This window comes from Salvia hispanica, chromosome 4 (genome assembly GCF_023119035.1).
Source record: "Salvia hispanica cultivar TCC Black 2014 chromosome 4, UniMelb_Shisp_WGS_1.0, whole genome shotgun sequence".
Taxonomy (NCBI): domain Eukaryota; kingdom Viridiplantae; phylum Streptophyta; class Magnoliopsida; order Lamiales; family Lamiaceae; genus Salvia; species Salvia hispanica.
In genome coordinates, this window is record NC_062968.1 from 39923199 (window position 1) to 39945834 (window position 22636).

The following is a 22636-nucleotide window of genomic DNA, read 5'->3' on the forward strand; positions in this document are numbered from 1 at the left end:
AGATGGAGAAGAAGGATAGTTGGGATGATCATTAACAAAGGGCATAAAAGTCAAAACTTGAAGGAAGTCTACCCTAAAAGCAAGGGCAAGCCTCCCTATAAAAGAAGCCACTTGGAGAGAGAGAGAAAAAAAAGCTTTTAGAGTTCGGCCCTTGGTTCTCGGTTCTAAACACACTTAGTAGAATTCTCTCTAGAAGATCAGTTACTTCAGCATTGTCCAACCTCTCGTTCCTCGCCACAGCTATGGTCACTTGACGTCCAAGAATCTGCCGGAGAAGTCATCGATCCACCGTTCCAGCCAGTTGCCGTAGTAGTATAGCAGTATCATCGCCGGGAGTGGCCAAACAATCGTTATTTTGCTTTCTAGTTTAATCTTTACTTGTTTTCGTCGTTGGTTTTGTTGCAAACACTCATCGATGTTGCCTTTTGAAGTACTTTGTGAAATTCCAACGTTTTAATTATGAAGTTTCTATTTCGTATGTCGCTTTGGTTCGAGTTTGCTTCATTCTGCATAGGAAAGTTAGATCTAGTTGTTGCCTTTAATTTCTAAGTGCTTTCTTACCTGGAGTTGTCGATTTGAAGTTGTAGTTATGTTTAGTCAAATTTTCGTGCATGAGTTTCTGTTCTGCACCGTGATCACCACCTTGCATGTCAGTCAGTAGAAGTAAAATTGCAGTTTCATCGTTTATTTTAAGTTTGAGCATTTTAATCAATGGATCTTGAGTTTGAGGTTATGAACCTGAAGTTCAGTTATGGTGTTTGTGTTTATCTGATTTTTGTCAATGCTTGGTGAAGAAGAAAACGTCAAAATCAACTTTAGTTTGGACCACTTTACTTTTAAGTTACTTTTGCTTTTGTTCCCTACTTTTCAGTTGTACTGTCCAGACCTGTCAGAGAGCCACCCAGCCACCAGATATACCTTGTTATCTAGATTTCCTCTTTTAGTAACTGTCTACTTTTCATATGCCTCTGAGACACCTTGTCCCCTATTTTCACGAACACCATCACATGCCTGTTATTTTCACGCCTACTAGTCAGAAGAGTACCACCTTTATTTCTTGCCTAGGTAAAATCTCAACCCAAGCGTGGTAGCTAACCAAAAAACACCCAGGAAAGTCACCGCAGTTATCTAAACGCGTCCATCCTTGTGGGATTCGACTCTTACCTCCACTATACTAATCAGTAGAAATGGGTTGAGGAAACTTGTTTAAAGCCAGGTCTCGGTTGTCGTACCAACGACTCAGCTGGGTCGGGAATCTCTCCCTGATCAGTTGGATACACTCCAAATTACATACGAAAACCGAATATAAAGAACAGACCGGGAGGCACTTTCAAACATGCGGGTGGATTTGGATGCATCGAGGGCACTAGTGGGAGGGGTTCAGACACGGGTTCAGATACCTCGGGTGGCGGCAGCGAGGACGGCGGCAGCGAGGATGGCGGCGGCGACGACGAGGAGTAGAGAGTGGCGGGGCTCGTGTGTGGAAGCCCTTTTTTTTAAAAAAAAATCATGTATTTTTTTTTATCTATGTACCTTTTTTTAATGAAATGAATGAATTTTCCCGTATATGTCTCGTAAATTTAATTCCGCAATTTAATCGTAAATTTAATTCCGTAAATGTAGTTGTTTTTGAATTATTTTTATTGCGGCTGGCCTATGGCTGGCCTATTTGAGTAAATGTTGACGTGGCAGGTGGATTTTTATTGCTGCTGACGTGGCAGGGAGAGAGAGTGGTTGGCCTATGGCTGACCGATTTGTACTGTGGATGCTCTTAGGTATCACTCAAAATTTATACTTGGTTACTTAAGTTTCATAATCCGTAAAATCGAGCATTTAATGAGTCATCTAGTCAATTTTTTTAACTACTAGTAAGTCTAGGAATCTCATATCAAACACAGTGCCTGTTTGCAGAACTGAATCTCTATAGAACTTACTTCACGTTCGCTCAAGTGACTACTCGGTATACTCCCTCCGTCTTTAAAAAATATACACTTTGAGTTCGACACAGATTTTAATACAAAGTTAGTAAAGCAAAAGAGAGATAAAGAGAAAAAATAACTAAAATATTGTTAGTGAAGAATGAGTCTCATCATATTAAAAATAAAAGAGTTTCTAAAATTGGAAAGTGCATATTCTTGTGAGATGGACTAAAAAGAAAAGAGTGCATATTCTTATGGAACAAAAGAGTATAAAATAATTGTAAAATTACTATTAACATCGACCGATTCTCATTTTGGATCCAAATATTTTGCAATTAAACACACTAAATATTAGTAAAATAGTAACATAAAATATACTCCCTCTGTCCCACTCAAGATAGCGACATTCTTAAGTGGCACGGGATTTTAGGAAGTGTTGTTTGGTGGAATAAGATAGAGTGGAAAAAAGTAGTTGAATATTTTCATGAGGAGAGATGAGAGAGGAGGTATTTCCAAAAATTAGAAAGTGATCATCTTGATTGAGTCAAATAAAAAAAAGGAAAGATAATCATCTTGAATGAGACGGAGGGAGTAAAAAACAACATTACCAAGTTTCTGGTACTTCTCATACATGTCTTAAAACAGTCATTCACATACATGCAAGGGATGTCTGTGTAGCCCGCAATACATAGTTTGATCAGAAGAACCTGCCAAATTTAGGGAGGGTGTTCTAGCCCGATAAAATTAAAATCCGATTAGTCTGCTCCCGATTAACCCGCAACCCGTTAGGGCTAGAATCGAAAATCCGATGGGCTAGCCCGAAAACCCGATAAATTTTATATTATTCTTCTTTTATGACTCCTCAATCGACACTTCATTGATTAATTTTACAATATAGATAACTAAAAAAATAACTTTCAATTGTTTATGTAAAATGAGACAAATTATGTGGGACGACCCGAAATGGAATATTGGGTCGAATTATCTGGAACGGAGGGAGTAATAAATAAATTAAAAACTAATTCACTCAAAAAATATTTAAATTTTTAAAACATGCATTAAAATTTCACGAAATTTCTCAAATATTAGATTTGATCATGTTTATGTTTGAGTTTAAGCATATATCTCAAAATTAACTATTTACTGAATTGATCACATATAAATTTTATCGGTAGTACCCGTTGGGCTAGCCTGAAACCGAGCTTTTAGGGTTAGGGTTGAACTTCTATAACCCGAAAGAAATCACAATTCGATTAGCCCGCATCCGATTAACCCGCAATCCAAATGGGATTGGTCCGAAACTCGATGGACCGACCCGATTGACATCCCTATGCAATGCTTAAAAACACGCACGACATACACAGGACAATTCAATAATAGGAAAAGTACAAAAAAGTACTGAATAAAAAAAGTGAAAATGGTTAAAATACTTTAGAAAATGCAAAAATCTATGATATTATTTCAAAACTTAAAAACGTACTATAATATTTTTAAAAGATAAGATCATCATTTCAAAACTTAAAAACGTTATAATAATATATTTTAAAAAAATAAGGACCACAAATAATATATAAATATAGGCCTCTCTTTTAAAAAGCCATGATTCTAGTTGCATAATTTTAGATGATCAAGTGGGATAATAATATATTTGAATCTTATGAGAACTTGAAATATAGTATTTTTTTTACATCGGTGATTTTATTGTTGAGTATATATATACTCTTACAGCAGCAAATGAACTGTATGATATTCAATATGAATAGCATTGCTATGAAACTCTAGATGCAAAATTTTGAACACGCAAGTGAAAAGCTTGTCCCCCCTTTCATATCAATGATATGATATATGCAATAATACTTATAAAAGTGTTTTTATTTTTACGTACTCCTTCCGTCCCATAATAGATATCACATTTTCCTTTTTAGTTTGTCCACAAAAGATGTTAAGATTTCCTTTTTTAGAAAAATTCTCTATCACATTAATGAAATATAATATTTTTAACACACAAAACATCACCTAAAATCCTATGTCATTACCCAAATTTGTCATCTATTATGAAACGGATGAAGTACTATAATTCAATCATTATACTACTTCGGTTTTGGTATAAATTGAATTACTTTTTTCATTTTAAAAAATTTCAAGATAATTGAATTATTTTTATTTTTATTTTTAAAAAAATTACTATAAGTACTTACTCTTTTACATCTCTTCTCTTCTTTCACTTACTACACTAATTTTTTTTTTCTTCATCTCTTTCCCGAAAAAAGTCAATTAAAACGAAGCAGGGGGGGTAGTATATGAAACTCTTTTTTGGTCCGCTACCAATAGTTTTGGCAATAGAATCTATAAATTTTATTACTATAATATTGGTAAATTTTAAGGAATGTATTAAAAAAAGTGGCTAAACTAATTGTGTTTGTGAATGTCCTTCAAAATTCAAATATATAGCAATAGTATTTTTAATGTAAAATTATAAATAAAACGTTTACTTTTGTATAGTCCATTCATACTATTTCATAACGCATTATAATCACAATCCTACAAACTTTTTAACCTCAAACGGCTGTTAATTGTCATCCAAATCCTAGCATGAGAGGCAAAATGATTATTAGCTCTGCTCGTAGAAATTTTTTCAGAAAAGAAAATAACAAAAAAAAGCTGGTAGTACTTTTGTTATTTGAACAAAAGTTTTTGAATAAAAGTTTTTGGGCCAACGGCTATTACGCAGATCATAATTTTGGGGTTAATGGTCGAACAATGATGCTCCACGAAATTATGTTCACTTTTTGGGCCGAATTCGACAACTCATTTTATATTCATACCTTAAAGGAGGATCCAAATTTCAAATTTGTATGAAGAATTCGATGATGGCAAAATCTAATTTCATTTATGCAATTCATTACCAACTTCCGTTTTCTTTTCTACAAACAATTTATAATAAAAGATTGAACAACAAAAATTATAAATTGTTGAATTAATAGCACAAAATATGCACAATATAGATAGCAGAAATCAAATATTTAGCCGAACAATCCTTCTTCAAACATACCACATCCGTCCGTGAAATTTTGTCAATTTTGTCATTTTGACCCGTTCGTAAAATGTTGTCCACTTTATTATTTTTTTCTTTTTTGATAAATGAAGTCCACCTTCACTAAATTGTTACACTTTATTATAAAACTACTATATACATGTGGAATCTATATTCAACTAACTTTTTCCATTTATTTTTCTTCACATTTCTTAAAACTCGTATTGAGTCAAATATGAACAACATTCTGCTGACGGAGTGAGTACAACTCTACCCATAACTATAGTCTGTCTATGAGAAAGTGATTAAATAATAAATCGTTACTAATTGACAATAAAATCATGACCCATTTCTGATTTGTTCCACATATTTCTCAATTTAAATAAAAATTCACAAAGTTCCAAAAATTCTTAATTGTTCCATTTGACCAAATTTATGAATTTTAAGTGTAATAGCACAAATTTGGTCAAATGTCTTAAACAACATCATTTTGAGATTAATTAACCAAATAAAATATGAAGTTGATATATTCTTGTTATACAATCGTAATCTACTAAATAAATGAACATCAGTACATCACCATCTTCGTTAATTAAAACCAAAAAGTGTCAAATCTTTTCCTAGCTTTGTGATCCAACTCCAAAATTTTAAACTAATTTATATTTTGGATTTATTTTGATACAAGAATCCAAACGTTAAGATAATTATAATTATTTATTGTTAGGACATCATCACCAAACCCAACGCATTTCTAACGTTATTATCCTTCTTCAGTCGTTCGTACTCCACTTTGAACACACATACTACAACAATCACTCACTCAACTCTTCTCCAAACACAAACCCACACCCCATTTTCCTCTTCCCCAAAAATGGCCAGCGAAAATCCCCCAATTCTTGATTCGGGCCGGGCCGAAATCGACACTTCGGCGCCGTTCGAGTCCGTCAAGGAGGCCGCGAATCGCTTCGGCGGAATGGCTTTTTGGAAACCCATTTCTCACCAGGTTCTCTTTCTGTGTTTTTTGATTTCGATAATTGAAATGACGAATGCAACTCAAAGATTTGATTTTTATTTCACTTAATTGAGCTTATTGAAGAAACTCAGATTCAAGATTTGGAGTATGTCCAAATTTTGATGACAGATCTTGGCTTGGTTCATAGTTTGCATCGATGTAATACAAATACAAGAAATTGAATGCATCCATGTTTTGTCAATATTCACATTTCTCCTTTTCCACTTTTTTCCATTTTCAAAGTAGGATTGATTTGCATCACCAACTGCAACTGCAGAACGTGCTTTGTTATTGCCACTTTAATTGTTGTGGGGACAAACATTCACCTTACTTTTTTAATACTATAATGCAAAAAAGTTTCCGTAATTTCTTGCAAACCAGATGATGGGGAAAATGCATCTTATGTAATCAAATGCAAACTCAAACTATGGACCGATTTCAAGATTTGATGTGAAACAAATAGTGATAACAGAAAATGTCACAATATTAGCATTGTCATTAACGTTTTTGTTGACATTATTAGTCATTTGACATCAAATCTTAAATCTAAATATCCACATCATAGTTTGGAGTTAGTTTGGAGTTTGTTAATATCAAATCTTGAAATCTAACGGTCACATATTATACTTTGAATTTGTAGGAAAGAATGCAGTTTGCATTTTATAACTACTCATCTATGGTTTATAACTACTCATAATATGGATTGTGTTGCTATTTTTGAATGTCATAAAAAATCTTCATGTCTCATTTTCCATTTTTGGTTCTTGCAATATTGATTGATTCAAGTTTTGTGAATGGCAGCACGAGAGAGAAGTGGTTGTTGATGCTGTCAATTTGGAGGAACAAACTGCACAACTCGAAAGAGACCTTATAGTTAAAGAGAGGGAGACGCTCGATGTCTTGAAGGAGCTCGAAACCACGAAAAACATCGTTGAGGAGTTGAAACTGAAGCTGCACAACGAAGCATCGGAGATCAACGCAGCACTCAAAGCTGAATCAACGAGTGATGCCAAGAATCGAGCAACGGGAGAGGAGGGAAAACACGAAAAGGACTTGTGCCCCTCAGAGGCTCCGGGTGTCATTCTCTTCGAGCTGAAGCAGGCGAAGCTGAACCTAACGAAAACGACTACTGATCTTGCTGAGATCCGAGCCACGGTTGATGCTTACAACAAGAAAATCGAGAGGGAGAAGGCGTCCCTTGAGAGGACTCGTCAGAGGCTGTCTTCAAACACCTCGAGAATCTCGTGTCTGGAGGAGGAGCTCAACCAGAAACGCCAGAAGCTCGAGGAGGTCAAAGATGGACAAGCCCACGATCCGATGAACATCACGCGAGAGCTGCAGAAGCTGAGCTCGGAGACGGAGCAGTTCAAGAAGGTTGGGGAGGCTGCAAGGACACAAGTCCAACAGGCGTTGTCTGAGATCGAGCAAACAAAGGCGAAGATTAGGACAGCGGAGATCAGGCTGATCGCGGCCAAGAAGATGAAGCAAGCTGCACGAGCATCCGAAGCTGTTGCCTTTGCGGAAATGAAGGCCCTCTCCTGCACCGACCCCTCCAAATCCGATTCTGATGTGACCCTCACGTTCGAGGAATATTCTTCGTTGATCTCCAAAGCTCGAGAAGCAGACGAGGCCTGCAAGGGCAGAGTCGCGGGCACGATGCTCCTGGTTGAGGAGGCACACGTGTCGAAGAAAGAAATCTTAAAGAAAGTCGAGGAAGCAACGGAGGAAGTGAAGACAAGCAAGAAGGCCTTGGAAGAGGCACTGACCAGAGTGGAGACGGCGAATCAAGGGAAGCTGGCAGTGGAAGAGGCGCTTCGTGTGTGGAGATCCGAGCACGGCCACAAACGACGTTCTGTCCACAACTGCACCAAGTTCAAGAATCCTTCACTGCAGAGGAAAGACTCCCGCCTTCTTGATGTCAACGGCGTGAGCCTAGTCAGCAGCGAGGAGCTCAAGCCGGTGCTGAAGCCGACCCTCTCGATCGGGCAGATACTGAGCAGGAAACTGCTGCTGACTGAGGACTATGAGAACGGGGTTCAAGCAGACAACAAGGTCTTTGGGAAACGAAAGGTTTCGCTCGGGCAAATGCTGAGCAAGCCGAGTAGCAGTCAGAATTCGGGTAGGAAATGTGGGAAGGAAAACAAAGAAGTGCCTGCAAAGAGGAAGAAATTCGGGTTTGCTCGGATTTCCCTTCTAGTGGCGAAGCAGAGCAAGAAGAAGAAGAGCAATGGAGCTGCGAGTTCGATGCGTCGCGGCAGCGCGTGACGGAGACGCTCTGATTGTTATGAGTTGTTCATGTTATGTATGAAGTTAGATTTGTTGAGAAGAGGTAGAAGAGGGAGAGTGTCTTTATGGCTTTCTAGGAAATGTATGATTGAATCTTTGATTTGTATGTATGTTTGCCTTTCTTTCTATATATGCATGTATTAACCTTCTTTATACCAGTGGCGGATCTAGGATTGATAAACAGAGAGAGCGAAATATATATTAGTAGGTTGGTTTAGGGCGAAAATGACAATTTTTTTCGAATTTTGGGACGACTTCGGGCCAAACGGAGGGAGCGGACATGATAATTTTACGTCCGAATAAGAAGAAATTAGTCGCACGGAGGGGGCGACTGCCCCCTCCTGCCCCCAGATCCGCCGCTAATTATAACTAATACACCCTCCATCCCACCATAAGTATGCATGTATTTTCGCTCAGTAAAATAAGAGAGAATATAAAATACGACTCAAGCTGCAGTGGAACAATCCAAAAAAAAATACTACTCAGCTATATAGAGACGAAGAATGTTTAAAATATTAAAGCAGAGTGAAACGAGTGCAAATATAGGACTGCGATCAAATTAGGATCAAATAAAATGTGAACTAAGAACAATATCATTTCTTGGATATCCAGATTTTATGTCTTGTTGAAACATTTTCAGTTTCCCTTTTATTTTATTCAAAAAGGATATTATTATTTATATGATAATATCAGTTCTATTTAGCATTAATAATAGTTCAAAAAGTTTTAACATATATTAGTAACCATGGCGAAATCAGACTTTTAACAATGGAGGTCCAAGTTAGTGTCAATAGTTATAGGATATTTTTTTGATATAAACGTCACCAGAAACAGTATTAGCAATTGATACATAGTAATAAATCCACATTTAACATTACTAATAATGATTTATTTGAAAGAAAGTAATTAGTGGAGTGTAAAATGGATTAATACTACATGTAAAGTTTAAAAATAGAAAACTATCATAAGAAATATAAAAACCAAAAATTTAATATAGGATAAAGATATGAATAAAAAAAATAACAAAAACAAAATTTTAAATTAAATTTATTAATGTTCTCTCCGTTCCTTATTAATTGAGACATTTCTTTTCGGCATAGAGATTAAAAATAGTGTGTTAAATAGATGATAAATAAAGTAAGAGAGAATAAAGTATGAGAGATGAAAGAGAGAATAATGAGTTATATTTTGTCAAAAATAAAAATGACCCAATTATCATGGAACTTTTCAAAATAGAAAAATGAATCAATTAACATGGGAGAGAGAGTATTTTAGTAATATAGTTATAATAATAGTAACATTTTTAATAATAAAAACATAGAAAAAAGAAAGAAGATGTAAAAACACAGTACTACAGCGAGGGACATGAATCGGGTAGCATTAACATCGTCGTGGTTTGGACTAAAAAGGAAGTCACCGTTCCAAAAATTCTGTTGCAATGAAAGCACGAATGCGGGGCTGGGATCCCCTGCTGTAGATGGGTGCACGGGTGCAGAGTGTTGTCCCTTATACTGTTGTGATTTTTAGGGTGCAATTTAAGTACAAACAAGTAATAAATCCCTAAAAATACTACATCTGCAAGTATATAGACGTGCAATGCAGTATAAAAGGTGTCGAACCCACAGGGAGGAGATTAATTGCTAAAACTAGTAAACCTAACTAAAAAGCGGTAAAATAGTTTAATTTTGGGTTTTTTTGATCTAGAGGCGAGTGAAAGACGAAACGAGAAGGAAAAATACAAGAGAATCACGATAAAGAAGGAAGACTACTCCTAGCTTGTTTCGGGTTGCTTGTTCACATGAATCCTAAAGTCTAATTACTTTCCAATATTTATCGGGATCGTGTTGATTTTACGCTCTCACGCAGCTGATCACTGATCGTGGAATTTTACACCTAGGATAAGCTGATCACGTCTCTTAGGCTCTACTCACCAACCCCTCACTCCTACAGTCGCATAGTAAGCTCGGGATTGGCTTCTAAGAACGTTCAACACACAAGATCCACCCCGAACTATCCCCTGATCAGTTTTAGCCTAGAGTTCTTTATCTATGTTAGCTCCCTACTTCAAGTTAAAGAGACATTGAAGTTAAGGCCATTACCGGATTAAGTTTCCTAGAAAAACCCAACACCGATTGAAGTAAACACATAGACAAGAACCAAAATACGGAAATCAATCAAAACACAATCATGGATTCATATTTACAAGCTTCTCTAACTAACTAGGAGTAATCCCTAAAATCTAGCCACTCATAGTGGGCAACAATACAAGAAAACAAGTACTCTCTCCGTCCCATAAAAGATGTCACACTTGTGGGACATCACGGGATTTTAGGAGATTTTGTTTTGTGTGTTAAATGGACAGAGAAAATATAAATTTTATATTCACGTGAGAGATAATTTTTTCCAAAAAGGGAAATGTATCATCTTTTGTGGAACAAACTAAAAAGGAAAGTGTGACATCTTTTGTGGGACGGGGGGAGTAAATGCTACTATATAGGCAAGATTAGGGAAGAATAAGCCTCAAGCTGCTTCTTCTTCTTCTTCTTCCTTCCAAAAATGGACTTCAAGCCTCTTTCTCTCTCTAAAAATCGCCTCCAGCCACCAAATGATCCATTGGAAGTCGTGCCCTAGCTATTTAAATAGTTAGGGCTTAAAAAACAGGCCCAAAACCATTTTCCCGGTCAGGCGATCTGCACAGTGCAAAATGCCCGGCCGGGCGTTTTTTCTGTATCGCGACATACAGGCCGGGCGCTTTTCGCCTGCCCGCGCGTTTTGCACTACAATGCGCGGTCTTCGTAAAACAGCCATATCTTCTTCATCCGGACTCCGATTGAGGCGTGCGAGGTATCCACGCGAAGCTCTTTCGAACGTGAATGGAATGGTGGCCTTGAAGAAGCATTTTAAATTGATCTTGAAGGGTTGATTACTGTTCAGATTCGGATCTTTATTTTCTTCCTCCTCTCTCTCTTATGGATTGATCTTTTGTCCTACAATATATCAAAATGAGTCCATTTTCACCTAAAAATATGTGTTAAAACAATGCAATAAAGGACTACAATTTGATTCATATCACACACCCTATTATTTTATTAAATAAAAATTTAATTTTATTTGGTGAATAAAATATTAGAGTTTGAGGAACAATAATACCTGATAAGGCTCGTTTCATGCATCGATTTAGGGTTAAAATTCTGTGCATTTGGGGCGCTAATGTGCGTTTATGAGTTCAGGTGCATAGTAAATCTGCTGGACCCAGGAGTTGCTGTTACCCGACCTGGCAGATGCAAAAGAGATGGAATTGAAGTAAAAATCAGATGTCGTTGTTCAGACCTGGGAGAATCAAAAGTTGGCGCCAGGAGCAGAATGGAGCGAGAGCAAATTATTTTAAAGAGTCTTACTCAAGGGCAAGAGCGTAAAATCACCAGAGGGATACCCTAGGGATCAGAGCCTCGCATATATAAGGAGCTCAACCTTGAAGAACAAAAAGACCGTGAACAGCCACTTCTACGCTTTCCTAACTCTAGCTCTAGTTCCACACTTCAAATTTTCATTTCGTCTGCTGCGCACTTGGACATGGAGGATTCTGGCCACCGTGGTTCTCATCGTTATCATCATTATTTTGCTGTGTAACACCGCCTTGTGAAGGCGAAGAAACAATCTTACTTGCTTTCGTTTAAGTACTTTGTGGTTTTTAAGTTCGTAACTCTAGTTTCTGACTTTGATCTACTGGATTCAGACCCATTTCTAGTTATTATGGAAGTTTATGTTTGCTTTTGTTGGATCTCACTGAGTTAATCTTATTTCTTGCCTTTACTTGTGTTCTTTGTTTATTTTTGGATGTTCGGAGCTGAGATCTGTTGGTTTGTTGTTGGAGGTTGGAGATTTACGTATGGAGATGTCTGGATTTGTTGAAACGTGGTGTTTTAGAGTTGAAGTTTTGCATATTTGGTGCTTGATGCTTACGTTGTGCATGATTATGGCTATTTACTTTCTGTTTCTGCATCCTTTAGGTCCAGTAGCGTAGATCTGTTAGTTTAGGCTTTAGTTTTTTGTTTTAAGTCTAGATCTAAAGTTTGCTCTGTTTTCATAGTGTTTAAAACTCTGTTTTATCTGCTATTCTCGTTTGATTCCCGAAGAAGATGAAGTTGTTGGTAGTTAGAACCAGATCTGCTTTATGTCAGTATCTTTCTGCATGTACTTTACTTTCTCTGCATATCCTCCAGACCCTATCAGTACGATTTGCTTTGTCTCTTTTACTTTTCTGCATGCTTTTCCAGACGCTGGTAGTTTAAGGAAACTTGTCTTGCTTTTCGCTTTATGCTTGTCTGTCCAAATTAGGAAAGTCTTTCTAGTTAAGTTTACTCCAGCTGTTTTAGAACTTTAAAATATCTCAATTTCTCTAAGTCATGTATGTTCCGTACGTTCCCAGTTCTTAGACCCAGTAGGTAGAGTAAAGTTCTTCTGATATATTAGACCCAGTAGTTTTAAGTTCTCGACCCACAAAATTGCGTGGCAGCAGCCAACCCCTTTTCCCAAAACATCCTCAAATGCAGTTTCGTAACACCTTCGTCCTCGTGGGATCGATCCTTTACTTCCCCGTGCTAAGTTGTAGTATAGTGAGTTGAGGTTTTTGAAGGAATAGAGTGCACCCAACGACCCCTTTCTGATAGTTTCATGATCTTCTAGCCTCTGAAGTCTAGTCGGATCCTCTGGACCTGTTAGATCGAGTGATATCACACAGCACAAACCGCACTGCACTCTAGAGTCCTGTCAATACCCTTGTGCACCCCTCCATAGTAGGGGATCCCATTCCGAAATGCGGTGGCTGCAAATTAGACAAAAGCAACTCTACTGCAAATGCCTTGAAGCGCTCTGGCTACCGTATATGCCCCTATTGTTGTGATTTGTGTATTAGGTGATTAATTCATTATATTGTTTCTCATTTTGAATGATATTCCCTTCGTCACGTTTTAGCAGTTTCGGTTACTTTTCTGCACTCGTTTTAGCACTTTCGGTTACTTTTTCTACATTATTCTCTCTCCTACTTTACTATTTCTCCACTTTAACTATTTATTACTCCCTCCGTCCCAGATAATTTGACCCAGTATTCCATTTCGGGTCGTCCCACATAATTTGTCCTATTTCACTTTTACCATTTTTGGTAGTGGACCTTATATTCCACTAACTCATTCCTACTCATATTTATTTTAAAACTAATACTTTAAAAGCATGACCCACATTCCACCAACTTTTTCAATTCATTTTTCATTAGATTTCTTAAAACTCGTGTCGGGTTAAAGTGTCCCAAATTATCTGGGACGGAGGGAGTACCATTTTTATAAAACAAATGCAGAAAAGTAGTCGGGATTGCTTAAGCGGAACGGAGGGAGTACATCATACTCTTTTCCACTCTTTAAAAATATTGAAGTTTGGAGATGATACAAGTTTTAATAAGAAATAAGTACAATATGAAAGATAAATGGAAAAATAGTTGAAATAACGTCAGTGAATAATAGGACTCACATGATTAATAATGTAATACTCCATCTGTCCATTATTTAAAAAACTAATATTTTACTATTTTAGGTTATCCATAATTTAAAGATTCATTTAATTTTTTCCACTTTTAATATACTAACCTCACATTCCACAAATTTTTCAAATTCACGATCTATTATCTACTACTATAAAAATAAGTTACACATCATCATTTAATTTTTTTAAAAAGTCAAGTAATTTTTGAAGCTTGTGCCAAATTAAAATGACTTTTGTGGGCGAATGGAGTATATGATAAAAATGTTTCTAATAAATATGTAATTTTATGTGACGAAATGGAATTGATAAAAATCGACTTAGCATGGCGTCTTTGTTTTACTAATTAGATAGTTCGATGAAATCTTATTTAGAAAGTTTGGAAAACAGCATTATGTAGTCAATCTCTGTTTCGTAAAATACAAAAAATTTCCAACGCATTCAAATAATTCCATATTTGGAGTTTGGATAAAGGCAAAAATTTGTTCACCAACACGTATGATTGTACCAGTCACACACGCCACTAAATTTATCCATTTTCCATATATTTTACTAATAAAAATCATAATATCTACATAGGAAAAACTAATTTAGTGCACTTTATATTTTAGAGTGAACTACATAAATGGTACCTGATATTTCACTTTCGCACAAAAATGCTACCTGATCTTTATTTTATATCGTTTTTGGTACCCAATGACAAAAATAACCTTAGGTACCAAACTTGTGATTATTTTGTTATGGAGGATATTTTTGGAAATTTCCATTAAATAGTATACCAAACATGTGATTATATTTTTCTTCATTTCTTATTTCTTTTCTTCTTTATTTTCTCCTTCTTTCTTTTTTCTTCATTTTCTACTTTCTTTTTAGTATTTTATCTTCCTTTCTTCTTTCTTTTACTCATTAGTTTATGTTTTCTTTTTTTTCTTTTCTCTTCTTTTTCTTCTTTATTTTTAGTGTTTTATACGTACATCTAATTACATTCATAATAATATAAATCAAGAATAAAACACCTAATTAAATTAATTATTTAAAATATTTAAATCAATTAAATATTTTGTATTGAATTGTTTTATACTCATTTTATGTTGAAACACCTAACTAAAAATATTCAACTCTTAATATCATTATGAATATAATTCACAATTTTAAATTTTTATTGAGATTATATATATTGATTTTAATTATTAGTTTAATGTAAAATAATAATAATAATAATAATAATAATAATAATTATTATTATTATTATTATTATTATTATTATTATATATTATATGATTCATAATTTAAATAATTATATTATTATTATTATTTATTTATTACAACTAGTTTTTATTATTATAACAATAATATTATTACAATAATTAAATATAATTATAACTATAACTATACTTAAGTATATTTGAATGATATTAAAAAAATACATTAATATCAAAATAATAATTTTAATATTGATTAATAATAATAGTATAAAGAGTGAGAAAAATGAGTGAAGAAATAATAATAGTATAATAGTATAATAGTATAATATCACTTTTGGTACTTAGTTTTGTATGTCCAAAATAACCTTAATGATACAAATGGAAATATGTTTTTGTTTAGAGGGTATTTTGGGGTCAAAATTTCATCAAGTACTAAAAATGTGATTTATAGGTACCAAAAACGATATAAAATAAAGATCAGATACCATTTATGTGCGAAAGTGAAAGATCAGGTACCATTTACGTAGTTAACTCTATTTTTTAAGATATTATACTCTCCGAATATTATCGAGAACCAATTAAATCAATGCGTACGTGGCGGAATATGATTAGTCGACATCGGTAGACAGCAAAATTGCGGTTTGGGGAAGACGGAAAGTGAATGATTTAATTCAATCCAAAAAATCTCTATTTAAAAATCCGTTGCTTGAAGAAATACACTCAGATTCAGGTGCAGCTCTCTCTCTCTGACCTTGCAAAGCATCCCTTGTAATTCGCAGATAAGGTATGGCTGATATTTCGCGATTCTGTTTCCGATTAATTTCGTTTTGTGTAAGTGAATTTTGAATTGTTTTGGTGTAGTACGACTGGAATATAATATGTAATTCGCGTTGAATATGATTTTCGATACCTTTTCTGATCTGGTTCGCGATTTTGCTTCGACGGAGCTGATCGAACTAGCCTCAGCTTGAATCACCTGCGAATTGTCTTTGTGTCTCTAGGTCAATGCCAAAATTCAAAAATTAAAATCTGCTGTGTTTGTTGTTGCTGCTGATTGAACAATTGTTGGTCAATTTGTTTGTTATCACGATTTGAGATGAATTATTGAAGGTCAACGCTGATTTTGGAGCATATGTTGCGTCAGTTCAGTTCATAAGGTCAAAGCTGATTTTTAGATTGACTTCAAATGTAACGAAATTTCAAAACTATATGAACCAAAAGATTAGTAGCTAAAGCAATACTCCTAATGTTAGTTACTAACCACTACCCAAACAATTAGTGCTTTTAGGATTAATCCAAGTCTTGGAGAAAAGATTGGTTTTAGTGAAGGAAACATCTTAAGAGCTTGTTGTCTAGAAACTAAAGATTCTCTAATTTTGATTAATTCGTTCTTTCGATGAATTTTCAGTCATAAGTTTTGCTTGTCTTGATTTTCCTCCAATGTTATGCTGGCAATTTAGTGCTAGTTATGATATGTATCCCTTTTTACCATTTGTCTTTCATAATTTGGGTGAACAATTATTGTTTTTGCAGTATGGATAGAAGGGTACTATTACTTCTAGCCATGCTCAGCAGCTGCTGGTGCTGTAATGCTAGAGACCTGACAGGTAATTAAGTCGGCGAGAATGTTGAAATTGTTAAAGGTGGTTATATCAAGTACTTGGTTTATAAGTTTTAGCTGCTGGTGTAAATTGAAGAGATGATCTTGCCATATTGTATTTGTGAGCTCAATTTAATCAAACAAGTGGATTTAATTTTTAATTTTTTATGCTTATTCATCTCACTTTGAATCTTTGGCACACCTAAAAACCGAAAAGTATGCTCCACTTTGTAGTAACTCTAAAACTATCGAAAAGATGTTGTCTTTTTCTCCCATCTTTTGGACGTGTGAGACGTCTTCCTGGTCTTGCAAGTTGCAAGAGGGCTTGTGATAAAAAATTTCTTGACATTCAGCGATTCAATGCCTTTAAATCATTGTTGTAAACCACACTAGCAAGTTTTGACCTTGGAAAGTTGTTGGCTGCTAGAATCATTCTCCCAAAACAAGTTTCCTTATTGATAAAGTTTATGTGGGAGAACATCTGTTTCCCATTCAATGCCTGATTCATTCAATTTCTACTCTGTTGGCTATTTTCTGAAGATAAGGTATCATATTTAGGATTTTTAGAAATAGATTCTGGCAAATACTAATGCTGGTCCTCTGGTGGCAGTTCTACAATCAAATGACAGGACAGATGCTCTCTATGTGCAAGAAGTTACCAAGAATGAAGATTTTTGTGAATTGTGTGAAGAATTTGCTTCTGAGGCTCTTAGTTACCTTACACTAAATAAAACCCAAGCAGAGATTATCACTATTCTTCACAAATCCTGCTCAAAGATACCTTCCTTCAAGCAGCAGGTACTGGAAAATATGTTAAGCATGACTGTCTGCTGAAATAGAAAGTCATGACTAATTGACTATTTTGTTGAATTTCTACCCTCTCAATAACCTATCTACTGTAGTGCTATACGTGACTTTCTTTATCCTGCTATTGGAAACATAAGATGATTTAGCATTGTGGGAATGAAAATAGATAGTAGAAATGTTCTGATAGTGTTTGTCTGCAAATTAAAGTCCATGAGATTAATATTAAGGGATGTCTACTTCAAAAAAATTTGGAACTCTCTGTCTTATGATTATGTTTCTGCAGCAGCTAGTTTTTGTGCTGAATATATATCTTTGTTTTTATTTTATATGTATATAATAACAGTTCATGACACTAATATGTGTGATCATTCTTGCAGTGCATTGTTTTGGTGGACTATTATGCACCTCTGTTTTTCTTAGAGGTTTCCACTTTAAATGCTAAAGATTTCTGCCGAAAGGTTAATCTTTGTGAAGACCGCATTTCCAAGTCTCAAGAACTCCCTAAAGATAAATGTGATCTTTGCCATACCGTTGTTGCAGAGGCTTTGCTGAAGTTGAAAGATCCAGACACTGAGGTAGATTTTGTGAAATTGCACCAACATATCTTATACGGAATATAATTCACTTCTCTATTGCTGATCACGGTGCTTGCATGCATGTAATCAAAATATATTTCCTTCATGTTTTGATTCCATATGCTAGTTGTCTACTTGGATTGAGGTCCGATTTCTTGAAAGCGCAGATACTATTGGAATTTGTTAGGTTGAAATCGTTCTTTGGACTCTTTTTATACTTTCCTTACTTGTGACCAGATTGCTTCCTATCGATCAAGATAAATCTCAAATAGTACAACTTATTATGTAATTCCCCTGAACAATTTCTATTAGTAGAAGAAAAATGATCTCATGTAGTAGTATATTTCTCCTTTCATATTCATATGCAAAACATATTCATCAGCATGCCAAACTACCATAATACCCCATGGGTAAGCTCCAGACTTCTTGCATTTGAATATTAGACAGTGCTTGCATCTAGCTAGTTATTTCTACTCCCCACACTGCCATACTTTTCACTATTTGTCCTGCGACAACCTTCCTTAATTATATGAACTGATAATGTTTATTTCTTTCAGTTGGAAATACTGGAGATGCTTCTGAAGGCGTGCGACTCTATCGGTAAAAATGCCAAAAAGGTAATTTTAAATGGAACTTACTACTCATCTGTGTAATAACCATATAGTCATGATATAAGATGTTAAATACTCAAGCAAACACCATTCTTGGTCTTTCTGGAAATCTGTATATTTAAGTGAAAGCACTTTAAGTAGCACGAAATTTTATTGATTTGCCTTATGTGCCTCTTTTGCAGTGCAAGAAGTTAGTTTTCGAGTATGCACCTGTTATCCTCATCAATGCCGAGCAGTTCCTGGAAACAAGTGATCTATGCACCATACTACATGCCTGTGATTCAGCAGCAGTGGTTACTGAGGAAGTATCACTGGGTACGGAGGCATCCATGCACGCATCATCTTAGATTGCCCGGTTTTCGCCAGTTTTCAAAAATCTGTTTCAATGCTGTAAGAAAATCGTCCGTTTATATTGTGCATACTAAACGGAACTCTGCTATGTTGTAAATCATATCACACATTCTGTCATGTTCAAACTGTGTTTTCTCTAACAATTTATAAGAGTATAATTGCTTTGCACTTCTCGAGATAATTGCTTTATATTAAAATTCATGTTATCTTAAGATTTTTATTTCCAATGAATGGAGGCTAATTTTATTGTATTAAAATTCATGAGATTATAAAAATAAAGATGTTTCAAAAACAAATTCGTAAAATTTATTCCCATGTATGATTAAAAATATTCCAACCATTAATGAGTAATGACTCCCCTCTAATTTCGTAGAATAGATTATTTTCCTTTAATTAACAGCTCATTGATGATTAGCAATTTTGCACTTACTATATTAATCCCAGCTTTAGAAAAGCGCACACACACACACACTCTAAACCAAACGACAAACCTCTTTCTTGAATTCGATTGCCCTACATCTCTTTTCAGACTGATTTTCCAATTGAAAAAGGTACCTAAATATGCAGATTCATTCCATTTCTGTTATATGCATGCCTCCTATTTTTCAAGATTCTCTTTTTTTTTGGTACTGTTTTTCGGATCCAATCATTGTTTGTGATTTCCCTTTTTGTATATTAGATGTAATTTAGGAACCTTGCATTATTGTTAGCCGAGAATTGGATGCAATTAGAGCCTTTTTTAGGGGTAAAAGCTTTTATTTGTTGAAATGTAGATGATTTAATTTGTTAGGATTGTATGCAATTTGTGAAAAAAATTTGATCTTGTTGAATCCTTTATAGCTTCGTGAAAATTAATTATAATTCCTCAAAATGGTTTTTATGTTTTTCACCAATTGTAAGCCTGACTGGGAGTTTTGTTCTAGAATCTTGAATTTTGATGGAAAGATCCATTTTCTCATAAATTTTGGGATTGTTTTCAGGTTAATCGCCCAAATTAATTCGTATCTAGGGTTTTGAAACCTTGAAATTTGTATTCTGTTGTTCAAGACAAAAGACCAGGGAATGCAGAAAGATGTGCCTTCTGGCTATATGGTCTCTATCCAACTTTGATCTGGTCGAAGCTCGATCCGAGCTGCCCTTCTTTGTCTTCGATGAGATTGGACAGTTAAGTCCTCGTCCCGTCTGTGAGAAGACGACGCTGGTTAGGTATTCGTGGAAGCAGATTGGCTCGTATGATGATGTTCGTGAAGACGGTTGAGGTTTTGCTTTCTTGAAGTTTCGCACGTACGGCTGAGTTATTTGGCAAACTAGTGTTATAAGAATGGATAGTAAAGGGGGTGTATTGATGCAAAGGTACGAGTTTGGGAAGTTGCTCGGGCAAGGTACCTTTGCGAAGGTCTACCATGCGAGAGATATCAAGAATGATGAGAGTGTGGCGATTAAAGTGATTGACAAGGAGAAGACTGTGAAGGTTGGGATGATGGAACAGATCGAGCGAGAGATTTCTGTGATGAAACGCGTTAGGCATCCGAATGTGGTGCAGCTTTACGAGGTTATGGCCACCAAGGCGAAGATCTATTTCGTGATGGAGTTTGCTCGAGGAGGCGAGCTTTTCCATAAGGTGGCGAAGGGGAAGATGAGGGAGGATGCTGCGAGGAACGTCTTCCAGCAGCTGATCACAGCTGTTGATTTCTGCCATAGCAGGGGTGTTTACCACCGGGATCTCAAACCCGAGAACCTACTGCTGGATGAGCACGGTAATTTAAAAATCTCCGACTTTGGATTGAGTGGCATAGCGGAATCGAAGCAGCAAGATGGGCTGCTTCACACAACGTGTGGAACGCCTGCCTATGTTTCGCCTGAGGTCATCAGCGGACGAGGATACGATGGGGCAAAGGCTGACATCTGGTCTTGTGGTGTGATCTTGTACGTATTGTTATCGGGCCACCTTCCGTTCCATGACTCGAACTTGATGGAAATGTACAGGAAAATAGGCAATGCGGTGTTCAAGTGTCCGAACTGGGTGACACCCGATGCGCGTAATCTGATTTGCAAAATCTTGGATCCGAATCCAAACACAAGGATCTCCGTATCCAAGATTATGGAGAATTCTTGGTTTCGCAGAGGTCTCAAATCGAAATTCTTGAGAAGCGGATGCACCAGCACGAGAGAACCGATTCTTGATATGGACAAGAAGGCTGAGCCATCAAAGCCCGCCAATCTGAATGCGTTCGAAATAATCTCCCTCTCGGCTGGCTTTGACCTCTCTGGCTTGTTCGAGGGCAGTGAGGCGAAAAAGGAAATCAAGTTCACGTCCAACAAGACCGCCAAAGCCATCATCTCGAAGCTAGAGGAAGTGGCCACGCGCGTGAAGATGAAGGTGACGAAGAAGGATGGAGGGCGTCTTAGATTCGATGGATTAAGGGAAGGGAGAAAAGGGGTGGTGTCCATCGATGCAGGGATCTTTGAGGTCGGCCCGGATTTCCATTTAGTCGAGATGAAGAAGGCGAACGGAGATACGTTGGAGTATGAGAAGCTGGTGAAGAAGGAGATAAGGCCATCTTTGAAGGATATTGTTTGGACATGGCAAGGGGAGCACCAGACAGAGGAAACTCAGTTTCTGATATGTTAAATTAGATTTTATGATTGTGATTTAGATATTATTATGTGCTTTATTTTCTTGGCAAGATTTGAATTTTGTTAGGCGTTTGCCTTTTATGTTAATTTTCCTATTATATTAGTACTTCTACTTATCTCACATTGGAGCTAAAATTAAAATATCCCTTGTTTAGAAAAGAAGGAAGATACAATGGTAATCCTGTATTGTATAGATCTCCCAAAAAATAGAGGCTATTTCCCTCTTACAACAGGATGTATTATTATGAACAAGTTATTAAATTATTTTGCTTACTTATTCACATCTTTTAAACCTTAGGCTACGAGTCCTCTTAGTTGTTATATTCAACTTTTCGAAAATAAATTTCCCGGTTAGATGTCTCATTGTTACCTCCTAAGAGCTTTTCGAAAATAAGCCCTTGTCTACTAAAAAAATATCTGCACAAAAAGCAATTCTTTAATCCGTACAAGACTATGCCTAGCATCTCCTTTTTTTTTTTTTTTTTAATCTGATCTATTGTCTGTCTAATTGCATTTTGGAATATATTTAATTTCGTTAACCAATTTATACATTTTCGAAATATCCTATGAGATCCTCGAAAACCGGGCTTCGATATATGTATAGCATTAGAACCTGGGGGGGGGGGCGACGTTGGGGGCGTAAGGATAAATTTAAATGAAGCAATCATGTGTTATATACTGTCTCGTATTATTTCAATTTTACAACTAAAACAATGAATAATGCAAAATTGAAATATGAGACAATATTTAACACGAGACTAATTCCCCCCCTCCCCTTCTGAATGCTCTTAAGGTCAAGGACAAATCTGAATTTCATAAAATTTTGTCCGATTTTTTTAGGGCAGATTAGTAATCGTCTATTACAAATTCATTCATACTCTTATTTTGTTTTTCTTTCGGCGGAATAGAATGCTCATGAATCACATGAAGCAAGGTATTTGTCATGAAGTTACTTAGCAGTACTATTTATTTATGCTGGAGAGACATTAATGCGAATAGAGATGGAAAGATATATGCGTTGTTTTATTAAATGGAGTTCCAAAATCAATGTATGAATGTTAGTGCAA

The 22636-nt window shown here is 35.8% G+C and overlaps 3 protein-coding genes across 3 annotated transcripts; all 3 read left to right on the forward strand.

The window, feature by feature from the left end:
- The first annotated feature begins 5720 nt into the window (after nt 1-5720).
- LOC125218803 (WEB family protein At2g38370-like) lies at nt 5721-8404 on the forward strand. The gene is made up of 2 exons (XM_048120575.1): nt 5721-5956; nt 6767-8404. Exons 1-2 carry the CDS (start codon nt 5825-5827, stop codon nt 8228-8230), a joined length of 1596 nt encoding a protein of 531 aa, XP_047976532.1. The 5' UTR covers nt 5721-5824; the 3' UTR covers nt 8231-8404.
- Nucleotides 8405-15622: 7218 nt separating this feature from the next.
- On the forward strand, nt 15623-19100 carry LOC125222059 (prosaposin-like). Its single transcript, XM_048124467.1, has 6 exons — nt 15623-15772; nt 16522-16595; nt 17199-17386; nt 17773-17970; nt 18528-18587; nt 18764-19100. The coding sequence occupies exons 2-6, from the start codon at nt 16523-16525 to the stop codon at nt 18926-18928; spliced, it is 684 nt and encodes a 227-aa protein (XP_047980424.1). The 5' UTR covers nt 15623-15772; nt 16522; the 3' UTR covers nt 18929-19100.
- A 169-nt stretch (nt 19101-19269) lies between these two features.
- LOC125222058 (CBL-interacting protein kinase 2-like) lies at nt 19270-21690 on the forward strand. Its single transcript, XM_048124466.1, has 2 exons — nt 19270-19483; nt 19913-21690. The coding sequence occupies exon 2, from the start codon at nt 20254-20256 to the stop codon at nt 21562-21564; it is 1311 nt and encodes a 436-aa protein (XP_047980423.1). The 5' UTR covers nt 19270-19483; nt 19913-20253; the 3' UTR covers nt 21565-21690.
- The last annotated feature ends 946 nt before the right edge of the window (nt 21691-22636 follow it).